Here is a 27847-nt window from a genome sequence, read left to right as displayed (position 1 = left end):
TGAAAGGGGTAAGACTTTCAATTGATAGACTACTCCCCAGGGTTACCTTGTCCACCACAGTTGCAGCATGTTCTTGTTGCAGTTGACCTGTGTCTACAGAGCTCTGGCTAATGGTAACAGTGACTTCTTCACTGGATGGAGACACATATTCCTGGCTGGTTGGTGCAAAGACTGTGAAAGCTTCTTCAGTCACATTCTCCTGGAGTTCCTCTTCCAGAAACAGGCTTGTGTTCTTAATCCCCTCTTCAGTTGTGAATATCTCACTTCCACTGGCATTGCTGCTGCCTAGACGCATCTTTTTCTTTTTCTTCTGGTCTTTCTTTGCCAGGTCCTCATAAAAAGGAAAAGAATTGAATATACAATCTGAGTCAAACTCTGCGCAACACTGTTCACTCAAGCAACTGTGAGGGTGCATGAAAACTGAACACGTTTTTTAGTGGTGTCTTTGGTGTATGTCGGACATGACATCATAGTTTTTTTAACATTACCCCCAAACACATCCTTATACCTTCCCTGCTAATGGATATTGTTCTATTACATGGGAACCCAACATATGTCCAGAAGGGCTAAATACAGACCAGAGTTTCAGAATTTTCACATACAGTAAATTTACATACAATGGACCTGATTTGCAAAGGTAATTTTGTACATGTAGATCTACTCACATGTAGCTCTACTCCTACCCCTATGTGTACATCTCCACTTTTTTTCCTGTTCACCATTTCCAAGTGGAGAATTCCACCTAGATAGAGACTTAAGAGTTTACACCCCCTCCAATGATGGTTGGAGAGTATTAAGACTGAATTTATGAGTGTTATATAACTATTATTTACTTTCCAACCATTTGTGGAGGTCTTTGCAACCGGGCCGACATCTGCCCATAGGAAAACATAGGAAAATGTAATAACATTTTTTCATATTCTTTTTTTTAAGCAATACAATTAATTTAAGGTTAAATAAAAATTTTAAATAATTAAAAACAACTATATTCAACCTAGGACTACTTAAAGAAAAAGATAAAAACTCATTGCTTCCTAAAATTAACTTTGTATTAAATTGTAAATTAATTTAAACATTTTAATTATTTTCAAAAAATCTTTTGAAACATTCTTCAAAATTGAATTCACCCACCTTAACTAATATAAAAAAAAATTTATATATTTTTTTTGCAACAAACTTGGCTATAAGTTATGTATTTGATTCATTTTAATGTTTGTTAGACTTCTTAAGCGAAGTTCAAAATGCAATTTAATTTATTTTTAATGTAAGTGTGCTATTAAATAAAAAATAATACGTTTAGCATTAATTATACTTACTCGTTTATAAGTTTCAAAAATGTAATATATATATAGGACGAATGACAACAAGGGATACCCCAATACCGAAAACACGGGGACAAAGAGGACGGGGCCGGGGCAGAGGACGAGGAAACGTCGCAACAGACGAAAACGCATCATTCAACGCTGGCAAGAGAGGCAGGGGTCGAGGCGGTATGGGAAGCAGCAAAACCCGCTCCAGGAAGCCATTCTAATGGATCAAGAGATGATCAACAAAACGGTGATTAATCTTTCTAAAAGACTAATGAGTGACTCTGAAAAAGCAACATTGTGCTTAGGACTATCGTTTTAACTATGCTGATACTCGTATTGACTTATTCAAATTTGTGAGGAAATTGAAATTATAGAAATGACACAAATTTAAGAGATTAGGAGAAAATTATAATAAGAAAATGGAAATAAAAGCATTTTCTCCACTAGTTGAAGACAATACCAGCATAGGTGACATAAATACTTTGATTACCATGGTACAATTGGAATAGCAGAATGAAGGGATTTGTTCTGAACTTAGCCGGACACAAATTTTTGAAACCCTGGAGGTTACCACTAATGCTGCTGCTAACACCTTGTTTAGAACTAAATCGACCTTTCTTCCAATGTTACCACATGATAACATAGATACTTTTTACGACATTGTCAGCAAGGGTCTCTGCTCCTATAAATGTAAAAATCTCACAATGAACAAAACCACCAACAATCTATCTTTCCATCAAAGACAAACACTCAAATCTCTTACTGAAGATGCCAGCATTGTCATCCGCCCAGCGGACAAAGGTGGCAATGTTGTCATATTGAATAGAGACCAATATATCATGGAAGCCATGAAACAACTTAATGATAGTAAATATTATCTTCCAATAAATATGGAGGTTTATAATGCAAGTATCATTGAGATTTGGGATAAGCTTACAACTCGGAGAGATAAGGGCTTATTTGAGTGGGAGGAGTATTGTTACCTTAAAAAAGATCATCCGGTACTTCCTGTGTTATACTTGCCACCGAAACTCCATAAAGACCCCGTCAATCCACCTGGGCGTCCCATTGTTTCCTCTAAAGGGAGTGTAACTGAGCATATCTCCAAATATGTGGATCACTTTTTGAGAGATTTTGTCAACACATTACCCAGTTACATTAGGGACACCAAAGACTTCCTGAATAAACTTCAGGATGTCGATCTGGCACAGGATTTCCTCCTCGTCACATTGGACGTTCATTCCCTTTACACCATCATTGACCATACCCAAGGTCTAGATGCATGTAACTATTATTTGAAGAACAGACATGTCAGATACTTAGAACATAGTCAGATGTTATTGGATATGATAGAATTCTGTCTTATGAATAACATTTTCTTGTTCAATGGTCATCTATATAGACAGGTCACGGGTACAGCAATGGGATCTTGCTTTGCTCCCAGCTTTGCGAACCTCTTCATGGGGCGCTGGGAGCAAGAACTGTTTGTCAATCCTGAGTGTGCCATACATCTCGAACATGTGACGACATGGATGAGATATATTGATGACCTTTTTATCATCTGGAGGGGTACTGAACAAAAGGCTAGGGAGTTTATTGATCAACTGAACATCAATGATCGTAATATCATTCTTTCTGCCAATATCAGTAGTACCACAGCAGAATATCTTGATGTTGGGCTCAACATTGTCAACAGACAAATTCAAACTGCTCTTTTCAGAAAAACCACTGCCGGCAATAGCATTCTGCATACCCTCAGTAGCCACCCAGAGGCACTCAAATGGAGCATTCCTTATGGGGAGCTACTGAGGGCAAAGCGAAACTGTAGTTCTGAAGAAACATATCAGGCAGAGAGCAAAGCTATGATGGCACGTTTTGAGATCAGGGGTTATCCTAAGTGGGTTCTGCGTAAAGCCAAAGAAAGGGCAGATGGGGTGACTAGAACCCAAACTATCGCTACCACCATCATTGAACCTGATGAAATTACAGAGAATGAAACTAGAATTATTATGACATTCAGTTCAGACTCCGGTAATATCAAGAAGATTCTGAGCAAGAAATGGGATATTCTTAGAAACGATAACATCATAGGAGCAACTCTTCCTGACAGACCCAGTATTACCTATAGAAGAGGCAGGAATCTCAGGGATCGTCTGGTACATAGTGACATCACTATACAACCTAATAAAAACTAACATGGGATACATGGTTTTTTCCCTTGTGGCCACTGCAAAGCATGCAGGAATAGTACATTTTGTAAAAAGGTCACATATAACAGCATCAGTAAGGATATAGTTCAGTTCCTCACATGCAGTACCACATTTGCCATCTATGCGATTGAATGCCCCTGTGGTCTTTGGTATATTGGCAGTACGACATGCATGGCCAAAAAACGTATCTTAGAACACAGCAGGGCCATAGCTAAAAACGATGAAAAATATCCTGTGGCACGACATTTCTATAATGAACATTTCTCTAATCCTGCCCTTCTGAGCTTTTTGATTTTGGAACGGTGGACAGGAACCCTAGGGGGGAAATAGAACTCTGAAACTTAGAGAGAATCTAAACTGATTATAGAATTTCAAACCAAACAACCGGGAGGTCTAAACTGTGATGAGGAACTAGCAATCCATCTAAGGGATGATTAACATTCTGGCACCACTTGTTTGACTACCCTTAATACAATCATGTTCCCTGTTGTTGTAGATCAGTCTAGTCCGCTCTTTCTCTTTTACTTCTCCTTTTTCCTTTTAAGGAAAATAACTAAGCATCACTGCATTTTAATAATTCTTTTTTATTTTAATGATATGTTATTAATATTATGCTTTTGTTATTTTTTCAGGAGGAAAGGAAGGGGCCCACTCACTGATATGCATCTTCACGGGCATCCTACCCTTTTCCCCTCAGTTTTGACACTACTGTGAGGATACGTCGGCAACTTTACGTTGGGCAGGGTTTGTCAATTTATATACAATATTGTGGGCAGACTTGTAATTTTGGTATTTGTACTTTCTGCTGCTTCAATTGGGCACTGGCCCTGGAACGTCTTTCAATACATGCATATAATGCTTGTTTAGATCCGCAATCGTGACATTAGGCATAGATATGAGCTCAATAACATACTTCATGTGAGTTATCTTTGTCACCTCAGTTGCTGCATCGATGCCATGAGTGAATTTATTATACATTGGCCAGCACTACGCAGGGTATGTCCGAAACGCATCTGGCTTGCATTTATGCTGAGAGTGCCTGGCTGATGTAATCCCTGGATTAAATGCCTTAAAGCTCGCCGTGCGTGGCTCCTTCATTTGTGGCAACTTGTGTTTTCTGATATAGCGGCTCGTCCAAGCCGCGAGGGAGCCCCACTGCTAATTGAGCGGGTCCGTAGCGTGAAGGATAAAGATACGCTACAGGAACGACGAGTGCGATCCATGGAGGGTGTCAAAAGGTCAATCTGGACTACTCTCTGCATACCCACTGGGGTGAGATTGAACATTTGCAGTGACGGCGGCACCCACTTGGGTTTAGATTATGAGTGAACCACAAGTACCAGCATTCCACTTCGCAGACGCCCATTTGGGCGGGACATTTAAATTTGCATAGGTGGCTCACTCTCGCTGCTGTTTCCTGTGCCAGTGACCAAGGGCGGTGGTATGCCCGAAACGCGTCTGGCTTGCATTTATGCTGAGAGTGCCTGGCTGATGTAATCCCTGGATTAAATGCCTTAAAGCTCGCCGTGTGTGGCTCCTTCATTTGTGGCAACTTCTGTTTTATGATATAGCGGCTCGTCCAAGCCGCGAGGGAGCCCCACTGCTAATTGAGCGGGTCCGTAGCGTGAAGGATAAAGATACGCTACAGGAACGACGAGTGCGATCCATGGAGGGTGTCAAAAGGTCAATCTGGACTACTCTCTGCATACCCACTGGGGTGAGATTGAACATTTGCAGTGACGGCGGCACCCACTTGGGTTTAGATTATGAGTGAACCACAAGCACCAGCATTCCACTTCGCAGATGCCCATTTGGGCGGGACATTTAAATTTGCGTAGGTGGTTCACTCTCGCTGCTGTTTCCTGTGCCAGTGACCAAGGGCGGTGGTATGCCCGAAACGCGTCTGGCTTGCATTTATGCTGAGAGTGCCTGGCTGATGTAATCCCTGGATTAAATGCCTTAAAGCTCGCCGTGTGTGGCTCCTTCATTTGTGGCAACTTGTGTTTTCTCATATATATATATATATATATATATATATATATATATATATATATATATATATATATATATATATATTACCTACTGGCGGTCGCCAGTAGGTAGTTATAGTTAGGACCACGTTTCTACAGGAAATCCGCAACATTCTATTTTGAATAACTTTGGCGCCGGTCGACGAATCCTCGCGAATTTTTCAAAATAGGTGGGGCGCTACGCTCCGCTCCTACCCTGAAAGTCTCGGGGGGATTCGTCAAGCGGGGGCTGAGATAAAAGGGGGGTCCCAAAACGCGTTTTTCCCATGCATTTTTCCATAGGACCTTTAGACAGGGCTACAGCCCGAACGGCTGAACAGAATTACTAGAAATTTGGCAGAGAGGTAGTCCTCAGGTCAAGGAAGTGCCTTTTGTAGGTTTGGTGTAAATCTGTTCAGTAGATTCTGAGAAAATAGCCTTTAAATCAATATATATATCTGAGCCAGCTTACGGTGCGCTTACGGTACGCTTACCGTACGCGTACGGTGGCGTGCGCGAGCGCGATTCTGATTGGCTCTTAGATCTTAGTAAACATTCGAATCGGCCGAAACCAGGAAGCGGCGGCCGCCATTTTCTCTCTCGCACTGAGAGTGATTTCTAAAATATAAAGCCCAAAAACATGTAAAGGGGCTGTTTAGACAGCTCCCACACACAGAGCCATGTTGAGGGAGTCCCCAAAGATCCCCCAAGGCCAAAAACGGAATTTTTATTTTTTCGGTAATTTCGCCGATTACGCTTACCGTACACGTACGGTAAAAAATGTATAAAAAAAAAAAATTATCCACACTCTCTCCACCCCGTGTGCAATTGGCGCCCGCAGGGCACCAATTGTGCATGGCTTATTAGAGATGAGATAAACTAAAATATTAAAAAAAATAATAATAATAAAAAAAAATTATCAACACTCTCTCCACCCCGTGTGCAAATGGTGCCCGAAGGGCACCATTTGTGCATGGCTTATAAAATATACGAAAAATTAAAATATTACCTTTCAAAACGAAGTGCATCATATGTCCTCCATGTGCGCACGGTGCGCGAAGCGCATCGTGCGTACATGGCCCATCTAGCGTAACGTGGGCACGCGGTGCGCGTAGCGCACCGCGTGCCCACCGTGCGTGCACGGCACTAACTGCGTAAAGTGGGCGCGCAGAAGATTGCGGTCGCGTGAGTTATAGTTGCCTGCACTAACTATAACAGGGGAATTTCATTGGTTTTTTATCAGTAAAATTTCCGCTAACTATAACATGTGTGAAACCTATGGTTTTTTCAGTGAATTTGCAAGGTTTTTTAAATGCTAATTCCTAACTATAACGTGTGTGAAACCTATGGTTTTTTCAGTGAATTTGTACGTTTTTTTAAATGCTAAGTTACTTTACGCCATTCGTGGCGTGCGCGCCCACTTAACGCAGTTCGTTCCGTGCGCGCACGGTGCGCTTCGCGCACCGCGCGCCCACTTTACGCAGTTAGTGCCGTGCACGCACGGTGGGCACGCGGTGCGCTACACGCACCGCGTGCCCACGTTACGCTAGATGGGCCATGTACGCACGATGCGCTTTGCGCACCGTGCGCACATGGAGGACATATGATGCACTTCGTTTTGAAAGGTAATATTTAAATTTTTCGTATATGTTATAAGCCATGCACAAATGGTGCCCTTCGGGCACCATTTGCACACGGGGTGGAGAGAGTGTGGATAATTTTTTTTTTTATTTTTTTTTTTAAAATATTTTTGTTTAACTCAACTTTAATAAGCAATGCACAATTGGTGCCCTTCGGGCACCAATTGCACACGGGGTGGGGAGAGTGTGGAGATTTTTTTTTTTTTTATAATTTTTTACCGTACGCGTACGGTAAGCGTAATCGGCGAAATTAGCGAAAAAATAAAAATTCCGTTTTTGGCCTTGGGGGATCTTGGGGGACTCCCTCAACATTGCTATGTGTGTGGGAGCTGTCTAAACAGCCCCTTTACATGTTTTTGTGCTTTATATTTTAAACATCACTCTCAGTACGAGAGAGAAAATGGCGGCCGCCGCTTCCTGGTTTCGGCCGATTCGAATGTTTACTAAGATCTAAGAGCCAATCAGAATCGCGCTCGCGCACGCCACCGTACGCGTACGGTAAGCGTACCGTAAGCGCACCGTAAGCTGGCTCAGATATATATATTGATTTAAAGGCTATTTTCTCAGAATCTACTGAACAGATTTACACCAAACCTACAAAAGGCACTTCCTTGGCCTGAGGACTACCTCTCTGCCAAATTTCTAGTAATTCTGTTCAGCCGTTCGGGCTGTAGCCCTGTCTAAAGGTCCTATGGAAAAATGCATGGGAAAAACGCGTTTTGGGACCCCCCTTTTATCTCAGCCCCCGCTTGACGAATCCCCCCGAGACTTTCAGGGAAGGAGCGGAGCGTAGCGCCCCACCTATTTTGAAAAATTCGCGAGGATTCGTCGACCGGCGCCAAAGTTATTCAAAATAGAATGTTGCGGATTTCCTGTGGAAACGTGGTCCTAACTATAACTACCTACTGGCGACCGCCAGTAGGTAATATATATATATATATATATATATATATATATATATATATATATATATATATATATATATATATATATATATATTATCTACTGGCGGTCGCCAGTAGATAGTTATAGTTAGGACCGTGTTTCCATAGGAAATCTCAAAATTCTATTTTGAATAACTTTGCCGCCGGTGGACGAATCTTCGCAAAATTTTTAAAACTAATGGGGCGCTCCGCTCAGCTCCTACCCTGAAAGTCTCGGGGGGATTCGTCAAGCGGGGGCCGAGAAAAAAGGGGGGTCCCAAAACGCATTTTCCCCATGCATTTTCCCATAGGACCTTTAGTCGAAGGTACAGCCCGAACGGCTGAACTGAATTACTTGAAATTTGGCAGAGAGGTAGTCCTCAGGTCAGGGATGCGCCTTTTGCATATATGGAGTCAATCTGTTCAGTAGTTCCTGAGAAAATTGCAGTTAAAAGCACATACATATCTATAGCCGCGCACGGTGCGCGCACCGTGCGCGCACCATAACGTGCGCGAGCGTAATTCTGATTGGTTGTTACAAGTCAGTCAACGTTCGAATCGGTTGAAATCAAGAAGTGTCGGCCGCCATTTTGTTTGTTTTCAGTGCGAGAGTGGAAAAGGAAGGTGGCAAACGTGAAAAGGGGAAAGGGTAGAGCGCACGGTGAAAAACCATAAAAAAAAATTAATATGTAGTTTATTGTAAAATATATATATAAAAAAAATAATAATACATACATAACTTAGCATTTAAAAAACCGTGCAAATTCACTGAAAAAACCATAGGTTTCACACACGTTATAGTTAGGAATTAGCATTTAAAAAACCTTGCAAATTCACTTAAAAAACCATAGGTTTCACACATGTTATAGTTAGGTGGATATATTGCAACGTAACAAGGGTACCCCTAATTTAGCTTCCTATCTCAGGGTTTTAAAGTAAATATTCGTGAAAAGATATATAGGAAACAATTATTAAAAAAGTGTGGTAATGTACAAATCATTCAACATCCTTGATCAAACATGACTACCAGAAAATGAACTAATTGAAAATTCTTTCTTTAATATTTATTATTGTGAGTTTTTGTATTGGAAAATTATATCATTTTTTACTTTTTTTCTTTCTTTTCCTTTCAAAACATTATTTATATAAAAAGACTCTTATAATGTCCTAACATATTTTTTTTAAACCTTCCTTTATCAACATATGGTTTGCAGAACACTATATTGTTGCATATTCGATCAAACAATTACAATACAATTTATATCAAAAAAATGAATATTAAACATGGCTTAATTCAGTCTACGCGCGTTTCGGCGTTCAGCCTTCCTCAGGCGGCCATGATATTCAAAACTCCTAGAACATAATAAAGAAAAAGAATAATCTATAACAATTTGTACATACCTACTGATTCAAGTGCACATTTCATTAAAAAGGCCCTACATTGACCCTATACATATATACATTTATATACAATTTATTTACACAACACAAATTATAAATAAACAAAAGCCATCTCTAATTACAGTCACAGGACTCAAAAGAAATTATCCATTGTAATAACTAACACACTTGATACTTCACATCACTATGTTGCTTCTCATTTTATTTCACCTGGTTTCCCATGTGTGTCTCAAAAGGGGATATAGAGACTAGTTACTCTATTTATATCAATCCTATGTTAATGCTGTGGGTTCGTGAAACTTCCAGTGTACAGTTGGGAACAGAAAATTCAATATCGATCTCTTATGCTCATTAATGGGTCAAGGAATGTCCCGGTATCTCTGTATAACAAGACGACCAACCCACCGTCATTTAAAAACAAAGTAACTTAATCAGCAAAGTCGGTGAAACTAGCTTCTTATGCTCACTAATGGGTCAGGGAATGTCCCAGTATCTCTATAGAACAAGACGACCAACCCACCATCTTTTGTAAACAAAGTAACTTAGTCAGCAATGTAGGTGAAACTAATTTGGCTCCCCTTGCTACATTCACAGTTGCAGTATAAAACTACTAATGTTACCTTGTCTATTCTCACGTCCCCGACTTCAGAGAGAGGAAGTACACGTTTCCCTCTATTCGATAGATATTCTATCCCGTTATATCGTGTCTGATAATGGTATTTCTGTTGATGAATCGGGCACCAGCGTATCTATCAGGCAGTCACCATGTTAGCGGCTATGGATATTCTAAAATATCACCAAATGAAGCAGAACAACGCATTAAAATTTCAATCATGATACGAACTCCTTTAGTTACTCCCAACTCTTATAGTGCTAAATTGCACTTACTAGAAAAGCGGTATTCCAATGCTTGTCCTCTAACTCTTCTCAAGTGTCTGGAAAAGACCGTGCTTTGAAGAAACCGTGCTTATTCCTTTAATGTTTCACCACGTAATCTAAATAGAAACGTCTAAAGTTAATCGGTCCTGCTATAGTACAAGGGCGAGCCTAAGTGTAATGATAATACATTTCATTTTATAATTAGGGGATCATTAAGGCAACCTGATTTCGTCACACTCACCCGGTCACGTTTATGTGTTCCGAGTATCCGTCGTCTCGATGTTTTCCAACCGCTTTTAAGGCGTGTTTTGGTATATTTTAGATATACAGCCGTATAATCTAAACACAAGCGCATATAGTTAATTAGATAATGCTGCTTGGAAATCAAGCGTGCCAAAACAGGGTCAAAACTACGATTCGTTATAGAATCACGGAGCTATTTTACCGGTGCGATTCCATTGAACTCACCTAGTTGTATAAGTCCTCTCTCCCTTTCGCAACAAGTCACCGAGGTAGAAACGGGACTAGGCCTCGGGACGCTCTATTTATACCCGGGACTCCTCGATGATTGGTCAACTCCTGTCAGCGTGGATGCTCAGCCACAAATGGTGCTAGTTATTCCATTAAAGCGATAGAAGATATTCCAAAAAAGGTCCCAAAAAAATGAGGGGGATCCATTATCATAAAAAAATATAACAGGCTACTGGTAGACTCATAAAACCAACTTCCTTGCGGGACATTAATGCTGCAAAATCCGACCATATAGATGTTAAAATATGTTGTCCCTTGCTGTACACCAAGCTATATTTTTGGCTCATTTCTCTGACTGTTATCTTTGAAATGGGACATTAACTATTGTAGCGGATAGCTTGACTCCACGGAATTTCATTATTTAATCCTCTCTTATAAGTATCCAGAGAGAATATCCAATAGACTTCTCTCCTTTTTCGGATTTCAGTTCCTTGTGGTCCACTGACAAAGATGACCGTTATGCTATCTGACAAAGATCATTATATCCCTGTGCGAAATGATCCTACTAAAAGGGTATCCAAAATGATCAAAGACCTAACAAATCATGCTCTGGAAGATGGGGTCATTTGCGAAAAAGAGTTTACTTTTTTGAATGTGGTTAAACCCAAGATGGCCTCAATATATGGAATACCTAAAATACATAAAAGTATCACGGACCCGCCCTATAGGCCTATTGTGACCACCATTGGGTCGGCAACAGAAGCATTATCTAAATATGTTGATGCTTTGTTGCGCCCACATGTCCCCAAAATAAGATCTTACATAAGGGACACGACGGACATCATTAATAAAGTTGAACAAATCCACTTCAACCAGGTCACACAGTTTTTGGTCACGATGGATATAGAGGCCTTGTACAGTAACATCCCTCAGGCCGCTGCATTGGAAGCCGTGAGGTGGTTCATTGAGACCTATGACATAGATTGCCCGGCCCAATTCATACTGGAATGTCTGGGTATTGTGCTCCAAGAAAATACTTTTGAGTTTAATGGGTCATTATTCCAGCAGACCCAAGGAGTAAGTATGGGGGCTTCATGTGCCCCAACGGTGGCAAACATCTTCATGGCGCATTATGAACACAGGTATATCTATAATGAGGTGGCCCCATTCAGTGAATCTACCACTAGTTGGTCTAGATTCATTGACGATGTCTTTTACATCTGGAATGGCACGGAGGAAGACCTTGCACAATTCGTATCATGGCTTAATCTTTGTGATACGAACATTCGGTTTGTAGCTAAGAGTGACAAACACAATATTGAATTTCTGGATGTCACAATCAAATCTGAAGGGCAGAAGTTGTCTGTGGATTTGTTCACGAAACCCACAGCCCGTAACACATTGTTACACTTTTCCAGTTATCATCCAAGAATGCAGAAAACAACCATTCCATTTGGACAGTTCCTCCGTCTTCGGAGGAACTGCACCAATATTTTGGATTATGACAAGCAGTCGGAGGTTATGAGAGCTAAATTCGTAGCCAGAGGGTATCCTAAAAGATTGGTACGTGACTCATATAAAAGAGCACGATACTACGATCGCCAATGTTTATTGGATAAAAAAGCACCAAAACAGCAAGATCGGCTTGTGATGATAACGCGACACTCAACAATGAATGATACCATCTGCCAGATTATTAATGCTAACTGGCACATTCTAAATGCAACAAGAGCAGAATCAGACCATCTAGCAAAGCCTATGTTTGCGTACCGTAAGAACAAGAACCTCAAAGATCTGGTAACAAGATCGCAGATGCAAAAGAATACATCTTCATCCATACAAACCACAATTGGAGGTTTACCTGTTTTAAAAGGGAATTATAAATGTATGTCATGCCTGGCTTGTAATTCTGCACTAGAAGTAAGACAATACTCCATCAATGGAGTTAAAATAGACCTACAATGCTTGACTAATTGTAAATCCACCAACATTATATATGCCATTTTATGTCCCTGCAATAAAACCTATGTAGGTGAGACATCAAGGTCAATGGCAACCCGCCTAACGGAGCATAGGTCAGCGATCAGGAATAAGAAGTTACAAGCTCCACTAGTCCAACATTTTATTGAGTGCAGGCACACTACTGAAGATATTCGATGGTTGATCCTAGAGAAAATTAATGTCAGTGGACCACAAGGAACTGAAATCCGAAAAAGGAGAGAAGTCTATTGGATATTCTCTCTGGATACTTATAAGAGAGGATTAAATAATGAAATTCCGTGGAGTCAAGCTATCCGCTACAATAGTTAATGTCCCATTTCAAAGATAACAGTCAGAGAAATGAGCCAAAAATATAGCTTGGTGTACAGCAAGGGACAACATATTTTAACATCTATATGGTCGGATTTTGCAGCATTAATGCCCCGCAAGGAAGTTGGTTTTATGAGTCTACCAGTAGCCTGTTATATTTTTTTATGATAATGGATCCCCCTCATTTTTTTGGGACCTTTTTTGGAATATCTTCTATCGCTTTAATGGAATAACTAGCACCATTTGTGGCTGAGCATCCACGCTGACAGGAGTTGACCAATCATCGAGGAGTCCCGGGTATAAATAGAGCGTCCCGAGGCCTAGTCCCGTTTCTACCTCGGTGACTTGTTGCGAAAGGGAGAGAGGACTTATACAACTAGGTGAGTTCAATGGAATCGCACCGGTAAAATAGCTCCGTGATTCTATAACGAATCGTAGTTTTGACCCTGTTTTGGCACGCTTGATTTCCAAGCAGCATTATCTAATTAACTATATGCGCTTGTGTTTAGATTATACGGCTGTATATCTAAAATATACCAAAACACGCCTTAAAAGCGGTTGGAAAACATTGAGACGACGGATACTCGGAACACATAAACGTGACCGGGTGAGTGTGACGAAATCAGGTTGCCTTAATGATCCCCTTAATTATAAAATGAAATGTATTATCATTACACTTAGGCTCGCCCTTGTACTATAGCAGGACCGATTAACTTTAGACGTTTCTATTTAGATTACGTGGTGAAACATTAAAGGAATAAGCACGGTTTCTTCAAAGCACGGTCTTTTCCAGACACTTGAGAAGAGTTAGAGGACAAGCATTGGAATACCGCTTTTCTAGTAAGTGCAATTTAGCACTATAAGAGTTGGGAGTAACTAAAGGAGTTCGTATCATGATTGAAATTTTAATGCGTTGTTCTGCTTCATTTGGTGATATTTTAGAATATCCATAGCCGCTAACATGGTGACTGCCTGATAGATACGCTGGTGCCCGATTCATCAACAGAAATACCATTATCAGACACGATATAACGGGATAGAATATCTATCGAATAGAGGGAAACGTGTACTTCCTCTCTCTGAAGTCGGGGACGTGAGAATAGACAAGGTAACATTAGTAGTTTTATACTGCAACTGTGAATGTAGCAAGGGGAGCCAAATTAGTTTCACCTACATTGCTGACTAAGTTACTTTGTTTCCAAAAGATGGTGGGTTGGTCGTCTTGTTCTATAGAGATACTGGGACATTCCCTGACCCATTAGTGAGCATAAGAAGCTAGTTTCACCGACTTTGCTGATTAAGTTACTTTGTTTTTAAATGACGGTGGGTTGGTCGTCTTGTTATACAGAGATACCGGGACATTCCTTGACCCATTAATGAGCATAAGAGATCGATATTGAATTTTCTGTTCCCAACTGTACACTGGAAGTTTCACGAACCCACAGCATTAACATAGGATTGATATAAATAGAGTAACTAGTCTCTATATCCCCTTTTGAGACACACATGGGAAACCAGGTGAAATAAAATGAGAAGCAACATAGTGATGTGAAGTATTAAGTGTGTTAGTTATTACAATGGATAATTTCTTTTGAGTCCTGTGACTGTAATTAGAGATGGCTTTTGTTTATTTATAATTTGTGTTGTGTAAATAAATTGTATATAAATGTATATATGTATAGGGTCAATGTAGGGCCTTTTTAATGAAATGTGCACTTGAATCAGTAGGTATGTACAAATTGTTATAGATTATTCTTTTTCTTTATTATGTTCTAGGAGTTTTGAATATCATGGCCGCCTGAGGAAGGCTGAACGCCGAAACGCGCGTAGACTGAATTAAGCCATGTTTAATATTCATTTTTTTTATATAAATTGTATTGTAATTGTTTGATCGAATATGCAACAATATAGTGTTCTGCAAACCATATGTTGATAAAGGAAGGTTTAGAAAAAATATGTTAGGACATTATAAGAGTCTTTTTATATAAATAATGTTTTGAAAGGAAAAGAAAGAAAAAAAGTAAAAAATGATATAATTTTCCAATACAAAAACTCACAATAATAAATATTAAAGAAAGAATTTTCAATTAGTTCATTTTCTGGTAGTCATGTTTGATCAAGGATGTTGAATGATTTGTACATTACCACACTTTTTTAATAATTGTTTCCTATATATCTTTTCACGAATAGTTAGGTGGATATTTCACTCGTAAAAAAACAATGAAATTCCCCCGTTATAGTTAGGTAAGATAACTATAACTCGCGCGACCGCCACTCTATCACAAGGATGATGTCATCAGTGATGTCACTGACCATGTCATGAGTGATGTAATATGTGACGTCATGAGCAGAGGATTGCGGGCGCGCGAGTTATAGTTATCTGAACTAACTATAACGGGGGAATTTCATTGGTTTTTTACGAGTGAAATATCCACCTAACTATAACATGTGTGAAACCTATGGTTTTTTAAGTGAATATATATATATATATATATACACATACACACACACATATTTTCAAATTTAGAAGTAATTTAATATATTTTACATTATTTCCAATGGAGTGTTAGTGTTATAGCCTGCCTCCTTCCTTTTATATTGGAGTGTGTTGCAGTACTAGCAATTGGAAATGTGTAGTGCTTGACTTACGCCTAGGCTGCGCTGCAGCATATTTAAGCCTGTTTGTCACTATTAGGGCTGAAGTAGAATTAGAAGTGTAAAATTAGAAGTGTAGTTTGTGGATAGCAAATATCTTAGTCTTCTGTGTGCCTGCTTTGCATTAGAATGTGCATATTATAATGCACCAGTGTGGTGCTAGTGCAATATCTAAATCATATTTAAATATTAAAATTATAAAATCGAGTGATATTTAAAAATCTTTTAAATATGTAAACACTATCACAACTGAATTAGCACAAACTGAACGTTTATGGTACTCTTTACAATGTTGTTTTGACCAGCACTCAAGTAGAGTACAATGAAATGAACTATACATTGGTAATTGACAGCAGAGTAAAACCCCAAAGTAAAGATTATTTATATTATATATATTGAAATGTTGTGTGTATTCAAAATCATTTATTTTCTGATGAGTACTGCACCTAACCATTAAAGCATCAGCAGTGCTTTGTCTAACTGTGAAACCTGTCACTATATGAGCATAACACTACACAGAAAAAATATAGTGCTGTGCTATTATATGTTAATGTTATAATAGTTGTTCATTGATGTGACTATAATCAAGCAGCCCAGTTTACAAAGACAACTGTGCATGTACATAAAACTTATACATACAAATGGGCTGTTTATGGGTGTAAATCACAACCCCCCCTGCCTTATTATTATGCATGAGGAAAAGGTTCTTGTGTACATCTCTAAAAATTAATACAATCTTGTTTATGAAGACAGTATCTGATCACTGGTTTGGGATTGCAATTGTGGCCTCAAAGCTTTGTTGCATTTAGCAGCAAATCACAATTGAGACGAGACGCACATAGCTGCCCAATTTCATTAAAAGACTGGAGGCTATCTTTATGCATAAACCTTTATTGCTGCCCCACACATGCAGCCCTTCACAGAACTTAAACACATCACAAAAATAAAAGTTCCATTCTGGAATCATAACAAGGTATATATGTCTATGTCGCACAGCTACATTCCTCTTTTATTGTCTGAACCTTCTCAGATAAGTACATTCGTACTTCTTTGTGATTTAATAACAATGTTTCCATATAGAAGGTGACTAATTCACATGATTTTTTGTCAGTTGAGTTATTCCAATCTAGGGAATGTTGCCAGATTTTACATTAACAGGTAAGTCACTAAACCACAGTATCTTAATGTAGAGAGCCTTCGGACGATACAAAGAGTTCAGCATTGCGTCCCATTCTAGTGCAGATGGGGTTTTTAGTAGACCACAAATATCCTCCCTCCTTATTGCCATGCTTTCGGCCCTTCCCCATCTGACTACTTCCCCATGCCAGGTAAGTACTGCAGGAGGTAGTGCAGATTTCCACCTCAAGTTGATTGAACGTTTTGCCAGTATGAGAGCTAGGTTATGAAATTGGGTTTGCACTGTTTGTTTCTTGCACCTACGGCATAGCCCGAGTATGCAGTATTCGGCTGTGTCTCCACCCACTATATCTGCAACAGTTCCTACGGTCCTCGTCACATTTGCCCAAAAAGGGGCCAGTCAAGGACACGCCCATAACATGTGGAGCAGATCAGCAGACTGTGCAGAGCACCGGTGACAAAGGTCATCCACTCCTGGGTACATTTTATTTAAAAGGTGTGGCGTAAGATAGGCCCAGTGTAGCACCATGAGTTGAATAAGTTTAAACTTAACATTGCGGGATACTTTTTGGGGGTGTTCCAGTATGAGATCCCATTCTTTGTCAGTTATGGCTCTGCCTTTATCTGTGCCCCATCTTTCCTTGAGTGCATCTAGTGGAGTTGATGCATGGGAGCGAATTCCCTTGTAAAGCCAGCAAGTGAGATGTCCCCTGTTGCCCATGAGATGTAGTGTGTATAATAAATTGTGCGTGGGGGCCTCTCTACTATCAGGTGCCCAGTGCCGCCTAATCTACCTGCTTATACTCACATGTAGTACTTAAAGGGAATTTGGTACTCCTTGTTCTCTAACAGTTCTCGTAGTCCAATAATAGATTGTCTGTAAACCACATCCCTACAGTGTTCACTCCCTCCAGGGCCCAAATGGAAATGCTTCTGGCAGTAATTACACTGGTCGGTGTGCGTATCCCCACTAATCGAACGTTAGGGGCATAGGGAAGCAACCTGTTAGTGTATTGTATTGCTTTCTTCCAGTACGTAAGGGCTACCTTCAGCAGAGGGGGAGTCGCCATGGGGGTCCTTCTTTCAGGCAGCAATTGAGTATGAAGGGCCCCTCGGTCTATTGTCGGTTACGTCATCCCTATCTCATGGAGATTACGTCCTGCTATCCAGTATAATAACCATTGGAGTTGGCTCACATAGCAGCGTGCCTTAAAATCTGGGACTCCTAAGCCTCCCTGATCAGTGCTCCGCTGGATTTCCGAGAGCCCTATTCTCCTGCTGCCCCCACCCCATACTTATTCTAATAGCTGTGTGTTCAGGGTCTTAAAGATACTTAGTGGCACTACTATAGGTAAGTTTGTGAAATAATATAGCAGTCTTGGGGGCATTACAATTTTGGAAATGGCAACTCTCCCTGCCACCGAAAGCGGGAGTGAGATCCAGAATGTAATCTGATTTTTAAGTGCCCTGGCCGCACGTAGTAGGTTACCATCCAGCAGCTCCTATGCTCCTCCGTATATTTGTATACCGAGGTGTTTGAAAGGGGTGGGCGCAACTGGGCGCATCCAGGAGCCGCAGTGGACTGGCTCCACTCGCATTGTGTCATGGAAGTAATAGGCAAACGATTTGGAGTCATAAATAGAAAGGCCGGAGAGATTCTAGAAGTCGGCAAACACACCCGGGATGGGTGCAAGATCACTCTGCAAGTTATTTAAATGGAGAATAATATCATCTGTATATGAGTAGTATTGCCGATCTTAATACCATTCTCTGCGGCACCCGAACGTAGTTTGATTTCTTATGGTTTGAGTGCTAATACAAATAAAAGAGGGGACCATGGGCATCACTGCCACGTGCCCTGTACTACCGAGTAGGATTGAGAAATGTGGGCTCCCCTGCGGGCCCGCGCAGTAGGTGCCGTATATAACAAAGCAACCCAACTCACGAACTCCTGCAAAATCCCAAACCTCTAAAGGGCGATCAGCATATATTTCCAGTTTAGGGTGACAACATCTTGTTTTAAGTCTTGGGAAATGCAACCAGCTCCAGCATTATCCACCATTGTGGAGGTCATGACATGGTACAGTCTCCTAATATTGAGGAAGGTACTGCGGTCAGGTACAAAACCACATTGATCAATATGTATTTGTTTGGGCAGATAGGGAAGTAGTCTACGGGCTAAGATTTTACTTGGTATTTTATATTCAGTTTTTAAAAAACGAGAGAGGCTGATATCCAGACATGTCCACCGGGTTCCTGCCTGATTTTGGAAAGGATGAGACCAGTGCCTGTCGTGTGTTGGGGGGGGGACCTTGTGTCTAGTGCCTCCCGGTATAGGTGCTCTAGCTGGGGGACCAACATAGATGAGAATATCTCATAAAACTCTACTGGGAGGCCGTCCAGCCCTGTGGTTTTATTTCTGGGGAGTTGATCGCTTCCTTAATTTCGGTTTTGGAAGTGGGTGCTGCTAACTCTTTTTGGTGCATTTCCAATAACTGGGGAAATATGAGACCATCCAGAAACATCTCCACTGCATCCTCCTCGGAATCGCCCGGAGACGCATATAATGTTTCATAATACTTCATAAGTGCAGTGTTTATGTCTGATTGTGTGTGCACTGTAGTACCCTCTACCGTATTGACCTCTTGTATGGGGGTGGAGAATGGAGCATCTTTAAAAATCATGGTTAGGAGGGAGCCAGACTTATCTGCCTCAGTATGTTGTTTTTGTGTATAGGAACGGTAATCAATGACACGTAGTCGATCCAAGAGTTCAGCATATGTGATGCGGGCTTCTTGGAGGTCCGATTCAATTTATGTGTCACTGATTGCTATCTGTTTTAGTCTGCCCAGTTTGTGCTCTATTTCTTTTAACTCTTTGGTAATTGTTTGCCGGGCACCCACCTATTAGAGCATTATATAAACTGTTTTTTATTTAAGAGGTAATTGGATGGTTTATTTTACTTCCATTAGGGAAGATCTTTACCAAGGTGTTAAATTGGCATAAATTAAAATAAGAGCGTGACAGATTACCCTTGTTTTTTCAGACAGAATATCTGAAAGTAATTCAATAATTGTGTTTTCAGGTGTTTCCTTCAGAATACCTGGAAATAATCCAGTACTGGCTGGTTGTGATGATTCAGATTCTAGGAACTTAGCGAGCACGCTGCTAATGTGAGGGATACTGTTGGCGCAGGATTCCTCTGAGGTGGGGAGCGCTTCGTGCTGATGGGCGGGTGCATAGAGAGACGTGGCTTCGGAACTTCTAAGGCTTGCACGTTCCTATCTTCAAGGGAGAAGCAGCTTCAGAGCTTCCCAGCCTTGCATGCTCCTAGATTCGATTTGCGTCGCTGTCCAGCTCAGCCTGTGACTGTGAAATAAGTCTTGTGTCCTGGCTGGGCGCTTCCAATGCACTAGAAGTGCATGGAGTCACAGCCGGGAGTGGAGGCTGGGAGGTGGCCAGAAGCACAATGTGTGCGCTGCCTCCCCTGTATAGGACAGCTCAGCCCTCGATAGTGATTGGAACGTTTTCCATTACTCCCGCTGATAGTAGAGCAGTCGCTCTAAATAGAAAGAGTAATTGACAACATAGAAAGAGGACTGTATGAGATCAGCCGCTATTTTAAATTGCTGTGGAAATTACTGGTTACCATGGCAACGCCATTATTTTGAAGCCGCCTGTCAGTGTTCCATGAACTGACATTATTCATACAGTGGTTTTTCACAGCTGGAGGTGCCCTTTTTTCCCCTTGGGAATTACTCATTATCATCAGTATTCTTTTAACTAACTGTTTTTTGTGTATCTTCAGGTAACTTTAGATCTTACTGTTAGCTAAGATAGTATTAAGTAAAAAAATTAGTTTTCTTTTCTTGCCGCACAGCGAACCTTATTTATTATATATATATATACATCTACCACAATAATCTACGTAAAATATTGCACAGACATTGGCCATTGGTGCGTAGTGACTCTGTTATAGGAGGAATATGTACGAAACCTCCTCAAAGAGTTAGTTTGCAATGCACCAGTGCTCGGCATAGGAGCCGGCTGGCTCAAACCGCAAAATGGATTTTTTTAAATGTTCTAAATGCAAAGCATGTAAATATGGTGTGAACATTCGCAGTTTGGTATTACCATTTAGAAATACCCCTTTTGAAATCCTAGGCAGTTATTCCTGCAAAACAGATTTTGCGGTGTATGTTTTGCGCTGTACTTGTAATAACATGTACGTGGGTAGTACAATACACCCTGTACACATACGGATTTTGCAACATCTAAGAGCAATATATCATGACGATCCAACATATCCAGTCGCAAGACATATAAACGCATTTCATGGAGGCAAAAGTGAAGAACTTTCCTTTTTTGTCATAGACAGTATCCCTAAAAACATCAGAGGGGGAAACAGACAACTGTCTCTGAGAAAATTAGAATCAAGATATATAATATTACTGGACAGCATAATTCCAAATGGAATGAATGCTGATGAGGCCTTAAATGTACATCTATAATGACCAGCTGCTTGTCCCAATTTTTTGACCCTTTTCTTAAAACAACAGGTTCCTCTTAAGTATATATTAGTTTTTCTTTAGTCACCAGGACAACAATACGACCATCTTTTTACAATTATTTTTGTAAAACAGATTGAGATATATGTAGACACTAAACAATACCCACTAGGGTTTGATTCATTTAGTAATTTTCTCTTTAAGATACATTAGTATTATTGTAACTAGTCACTCGACTTAATACACAACACCTAATGGTACATCCAGGTACGATATATTACTCCATCACACTTAGTCACGAGACTGAATAAGAGCTGGGTATACAAAGAGGAATGCTAATGTATATGTTCTCAATCTGCTTTTGAGATTTTGTGCCTAAGAGTGCACTAATATATAGAGTTACGTATATACAAGATTGTATTTATCATATATGTTTTTCATTTTTGTTAGAACGGCATTCTGTCAGAACATTAAGAATACTGTTTCATCGTAACAGGAATTTTTTCTATGTCTATGGCTAGTAGAGGGTTGCCATGACAACAAGGTCAAATTGTGCCCTGGTGTAAAGTTTAAATTTGAAAGTATGCTAGTGTTCTTGTTGTAGTGAACAAGGCGGCAAGACCGCCGAAATGCGTCTAGCCAACAAGACGGAATAAAGCATTTTTTCTTTGATGATATCACCCACGGAGTCAGCGCCTGTTTTATGTACCTCTGAACCAGGACTGGTAGAATATATATAAATATATATATATATATATATATATATATATATATATATATATATATATATCCTTGCACACCGCTTTCTACAACAGCTCCATTTTGTCAAAGCAGGCACGGACCACAGGTTGGTGCTTCAATTACTTTTTATTGTCGGCCACTACGCGTTTCGGTCCAGCCGGACCTTGATCACATGTATATATATTATATATTCAATTTAGATTTAGGTTTATAGTTTAAAATAATAGTTATAATAATTAATACTTTATTTTGAAAGGTGAATGTCTGAAGAAAGGGAGGTAATACCCCAGATAGAAGTGAGTGAGGAGATGTTTAAAAGATTCTTTGAAGAGGGGTAAAGACCTCTATCAAGGAAGTGTTGGAGGCAGCTATGACTAAACGCAGGAGAAACACTCCTTCAGAGGAGTATTTCTCAGTTTCTGAGGAAGACATACCTACATACCTTACAAAAAGGGCGAAAAGGCCCTAAAAAGACAAGGCACAGGACCTGAAATTTAAATATCTCATCTGGTTCAGTCACAAGTAGGGAAGAACCCCGGTCCTCTACAATTGGTAGCCTTAGAGCTACAAAGGATTGTGGTAGCCATAGCAATACAAAAGTTTGTGGTGTCCGTAGTGGCACAAAGAAGAGTGGTGTCCTTAGCAGCAAAAGAGATACCAGGACTCATTCAGCCTGGATGATAATTATGATGCCTATGATGATGTAAAATTTGATGAGTTTATTTTCAACCCTGTTGAAGGGCTAGATGCTTTTGAAAGTCTTAATGATAATTTACAGTGCCCCTCAACCTCAAAACCAGAAAAGGATCCTCTTGGGAAAGGATATATTTAGCCCGGAAGCCGTAAGACATCTATACAGCTCAATATGGTGGCACTTGTCACATGTAGCCAAATTTATCAAACTGTGGGTAAGGAAACCAATGGAGAGACAGCATGGTATTTTGATGTGGGCAGAATCTCCCAGACCATTTTTAGATAATAAGGTATGTCATACCCCCAATCAGGACCCTGAGCCTATTACTTTCCTGTTCAAATCCCCAAGGAAAGGCATGGCGTGGTCCTTTAGCAATGCCAGGACAGACTTGTAGACATCTTGGGCCCTCCGGCACACATATTAGATATGGATAAGGAGGCATATTTAAAGGACACAGAGATAGACTCTGAGCTGTTGGTGCCAAAGGGCAATTTGTATGTTGGGTAATGTCAATGCAGGTCTTATATCTAAGAGGAAAAAGACCATCCTCGTGAGAATGATTTACAAACTTGCTGAGTTTGTCAATAAGGAGATGGTAGGTGATCTCGATGGACTCCTACTTGGTCACAACTTTATCAAATCTTTGGACAAGTATGTGTCCACTTTTACTACCTTGAGTAAGGCTCAATTTCTTATGAGACGTGTGTTTGGCACACTGATTTTTGGAAGGGCTAACAGCAGGGGACTGGCTGCCGGCTGCCGGTATCAGAAGGTCCCAGTTTTACTCCCAGGATTCTTACTCCTAGAATGCAAGAGGATATGGGTGGAATTTCCAGTCCTCAGCTGGATTCTATCCACAGAGAGGAAGATCTAGACCCAAAGCAGATAGATCAAGGCCTCAAGGCGCAGGACATGAAGCTGAGTGCCATCATTTTACAATTTCATGTATTACATAGACAGCATATCAATTAGTCAAGAGGGAGATGCAAAAATTCATCAAGTATCAAAAATAAATATTATATCACATATATAAATCCTACAAATAGTACATACACTATATCCACGTGTAAAAAACAATACAAAATGTATATTCTAAAAGAAAAATAAAACAAAAGAAGAAGAGCGAGAGAGACAGACAGCAAATAGAACAGTACACTTATTAGTGGTTCGTGGACCAATCCAGGTAAAAAACCTCAAATGCCAGTCTTGTATGCAGTCCAAGTGTCTTTATCACAATGACTGGCCGGTACACTGGATTTAGTTTATCCCAAGCGTCAACGCGTTTCAGTGGTGTTCACTGAATAATCGCCACCTTCATAAAGACAAATATAATGTGCCTCTTCTTTTAGAATCTTCAAACAAATACCTATGTATGTATAAACAGTCCGCTTTACATGGCTTGTTTCTTTCGAAACATGTGACAGGAACTCAGGGGGTTGTCCTCCCACTGCAGGATATTTTAACCCAGGATGAGACCAGTGCGTGATCTACAACACTAGCAGATCGGACGCACGGACGCACGGACGCAGAAGGACTGAAAAACACTATACGTGAGAGTAAGCGGCATTGCCCTGACCTTGACACCATTTATTGAATAGGGAATTCTGGTAGCAGCCTCTAGTGACCCTAAATATGTATCTTACATTGTTTATCCAGGAAGTAAATGCTTTCGGGCGATTGTTGTTCCCGCGGTTTGAGACCCTGGAATACCCACTCATAAGGAGGGACAGTGTAAACAGATTGACCTGGAATCCTTGGGCACAATTGAATAGATACGGCTATAGTGACATTCAAGCTCAGTTTTCTTCTTAGTAGCCAAAGACAATGATTGCAATGTGACGTTTCTTGGGGTAATCGGCAAGTAAACATTTTACGGTGAGCTTACAACCCCGCACACTTTGTAAACTTTGTATTTAATACAAACTGTAATTCTACCAATAAGGTAACAGTCCTGACACGGAAGGTCGGGTAGACTTAATACATTTGCCTATCGTTTTTATATTTCATAAAAATACAGAACATTCACGACAAGATTTTTTAATTGGAATGATGGTATCCTATTAGTAAACGGTGGACCCTTTTCCCTACAAGGACTATTTATGCCTTTAGGATACTCGCCACAGTTGCTTGGCTGAGTTGCAATCTCGATATATGAAATAGAATACTGGTAGTGAGCTGGTATATATGTATGACTGAATAGGCTTAAGGCATAACTGGGTCGGTTGAATTGAACAGTGTGGAGGACACAACGGCTATACGAGGCGTCAATAACAGTCAAACATCTATGAAAGCGATCACATTTTGGTGATTTGGTGTCTGCATCATTTATAGTTGTTAGTGCCACAACACACTGCTTTGGCTATGTGACAATACACGGTATCTTTATGTATCTTCACTGTGGGAGTTCCTAACATTAAGAAAATTAAGGAACTGATAACTTTAGTACTATGTGTATAGCTAGTAATGAATGTTTATTTATACATAGGTATTTGTTTGAAGATTCTAAAAGGAGAGGCACATTATATTTGTCTTGATAAAGGTGTGATTGTTCTGCGAACACCACAGAAACGCGTCGACGCTTGGGATAAACTAAATCCAGTGTACCGGCCAATCATTGTGATAAAAACACTTCGACTGCATACATGTCTGGCATTTTACTTTTTTTACTTGGATTAGTCCACAAACCACTAATAAGTGTACTGTCATATTTTCTGTCTGTCTCTCTCTCTCTCTCTTCTGCTTTTGTTTTATCTTTCTTTTAGACTATACATTTTTTATTGTTTTTAATACATGGATATAGTGTATGTACTAATAGTAGGATTAATATATATGATATAATATTTGTTTTTGATACTTGTTGAATTTTTACATCTCTCTCTTGATTAATTGATATGCTGTCTTTGTAATACATGAAATTGTATAATGATATATATTTTTTATAATATGAAGATTTATGAATTCTGTATAATGAACATTTTTTAATGGCTCCAATATTTCTTTAATAAAATATAGGTGGCATTCCATTATTAGTCAGTGGTTGTCTTGTGGCATTGCAAATATAGGTATATGGGTTTTTTGTATGATTGATATGAATAGTTTGCGGTATATTTGAGATGATTGGTATAACAATTATTTTATTTGGTTACCAAAGGGAATTTATCTTCTTCTTTGACTAAGTAACGCCCTGGCTCTTTGGTATGTGGGGCTTCTCTCTCTTTATTGGATCGACTCTGTCATCAGCAGTAAGGCTGAGTCTGTGCTCCTATGAGGGTCAGAATACAGATTGGGTCCTGTGTAATAGGATGCAGCTCTCTATGAAGCTCGGTAGCTGCTTATTGACAGCGTTCCATGTAATCATGGAGAATAGTGGCAGTAGTGAAACTGGACTAATATTTTCCGGCTTAGTGAGGTCCAGAAGTGTTTTTTTATGAGTGGGATAACCACGGAAGGCTTCCTTCTCCCTAGTACCTGCCAGAGATCAGGGGGTTATTAATCAAATCACCTAAAACTGGGTGGATCGTCTCCAGTCATCATTCCACAATGGATGAAGAACCTGGATCTCATGGAGAACCTGATTACAGTGAGGCATATATTGCAGTCAGTGTTTCAGATTTGATGGATCTGAAACTGAGCAAACCTCAAGCTGTCCTCTGACCCGTTGAACCAAATGTTCAAACAGAGGGCATCTCATGCTCCTGCGGGAAAGGAGGCATATATAGTTACTACCTTTTCGAGGAAGAACTGCGCCAAAGCATTGCATCCTTACTCTGTTGATGTGGTAATGACGGAAACTGCAGCTAAGGATGATAGTGACATCACCACAGTGAATAGCTCATGAGGAGAGTTTTGGGTCGCCTCAAGTTTATTGATGTAGTAATCACATTGAGACTTTTAATGCAGCAGTGATAAGTTTTAGTTGCTGCCTTATAGTCCCTTTTACAGACAGGGTTGTACTCTCCGCGCCATAGGTGCTCCAACCGTTTGCACTTCCATTTCTGACAGTAGCAGTCTGTGGAAGGTCTGATTTTCAAAGGAAGCAAATCGATCCAGTGCCCCATTAATACAAGTATCTACTTATGCATCGGCTATATCGGTACACCTGTCCAGAGCAGGGCGGCTATTAGCCAGGGTGCCACAGAGAGCTGAAGGAGTAACTTTAGGCCATCGCCTAGCTCGTACTGCCGAGACTAATGCATAACTTTTATGCATGTTCTCATAAGGGACTGAAAATCGGATGGCAAATGGTCAGACAATGCAAGTGGCATATGCTGCTTAATAACTATATCAACTATATTTGAAAAGACAGGTTCCAGTGTATGCCACAAACTGTGTGTGGGGGACGTCACATGTTGAAGGAGCTGCAAGCTTTTTAAGTCTGCAGCCACAGTCGAAGCTGTGGGGAAAGTCTTGTCATCGAAATATAGATTCAAATCTCCAACCACCATGAAATTATAATATCGAAGTGCCAATGGGGAAATGGCATCCTCTAGGCTTGTGACAAAGTTAGAGTTCAGGTCCTGGGGTTGGCAATACATCAAGGCTCCTGAGATCATACAATTACCAGTCAGAGCAAAGAAGGCTGCTTCACTTCCCTCTATGCTAAGCATGGAAAAAGTACACTGTATTGACTGCTTGCAAATCATTGAGATTGCACTCCCTTTCTGTGCTTGTCTATCCATATTTTCTTTATGGCAAAGCCTAACAGAATAGCCTGTACTAGGTCCAGCGATGACTCCTCCATAAGCCAAGTCTCAGTAAGGAAGATCACATCAGGCTGATGCTCTTCCAAAAAGTCTGTCCTTTAATGAATCCAGGGTTGAGAACCGATAGTTCTCACACCTAGTTCTTGTAGTAGCAAGATCTAGAGTGCATTGGCAGACCTTGGGAAACTTTGTGGCAAGTTCCAACAGCTCTCGTTTAGAGTACTTTATGGGGGCTCACTTCAAACTGTCCATCTGG

General features: G+C 40.3%; 1 protein-coding gene across 1 annotated transcript in view; it reads right to left on the bottom strand.

Annotated features, from left to right (window-relative positions):
* The window catches only part of LOC146855703 (uncharacterized), a 1104791-nt gene that overhangs the window by 456806 nt on the left and 620138 nt on the right, over positions 1 to 27847 (bottom strand). Inside the window, exon 67 of the mRNA XM_085653597.1 lies at positions 47 to 331. Within this exon, the coding sequence (XP_085509723.1) occupies positions 47 to 331 (285 nt within the window). The remainder of the gene's footprint in view (positions 1 to 46; positions 332 to 27847) is intronic.

Source organism: Triturus cristatus, chromosome 4_1 (assembly GCF_964204655.1).
Source record: "Triturus cristatus chromosome 4_1, aTriCri1.1, whole genome shotgun sequence".
In the NCBI taxonomy this organism is placed as follows: Eukaryota; Metazoa; Chordata; class Amphibia; order Caudata; family Salamandridae; genus Triturus; species Triturus cristatus.
The sequence above is the reverse complement of the archived record's forward strand: the minus strand, read 5'-3'. Positions and strand labels throughout refer to the sequence as shown.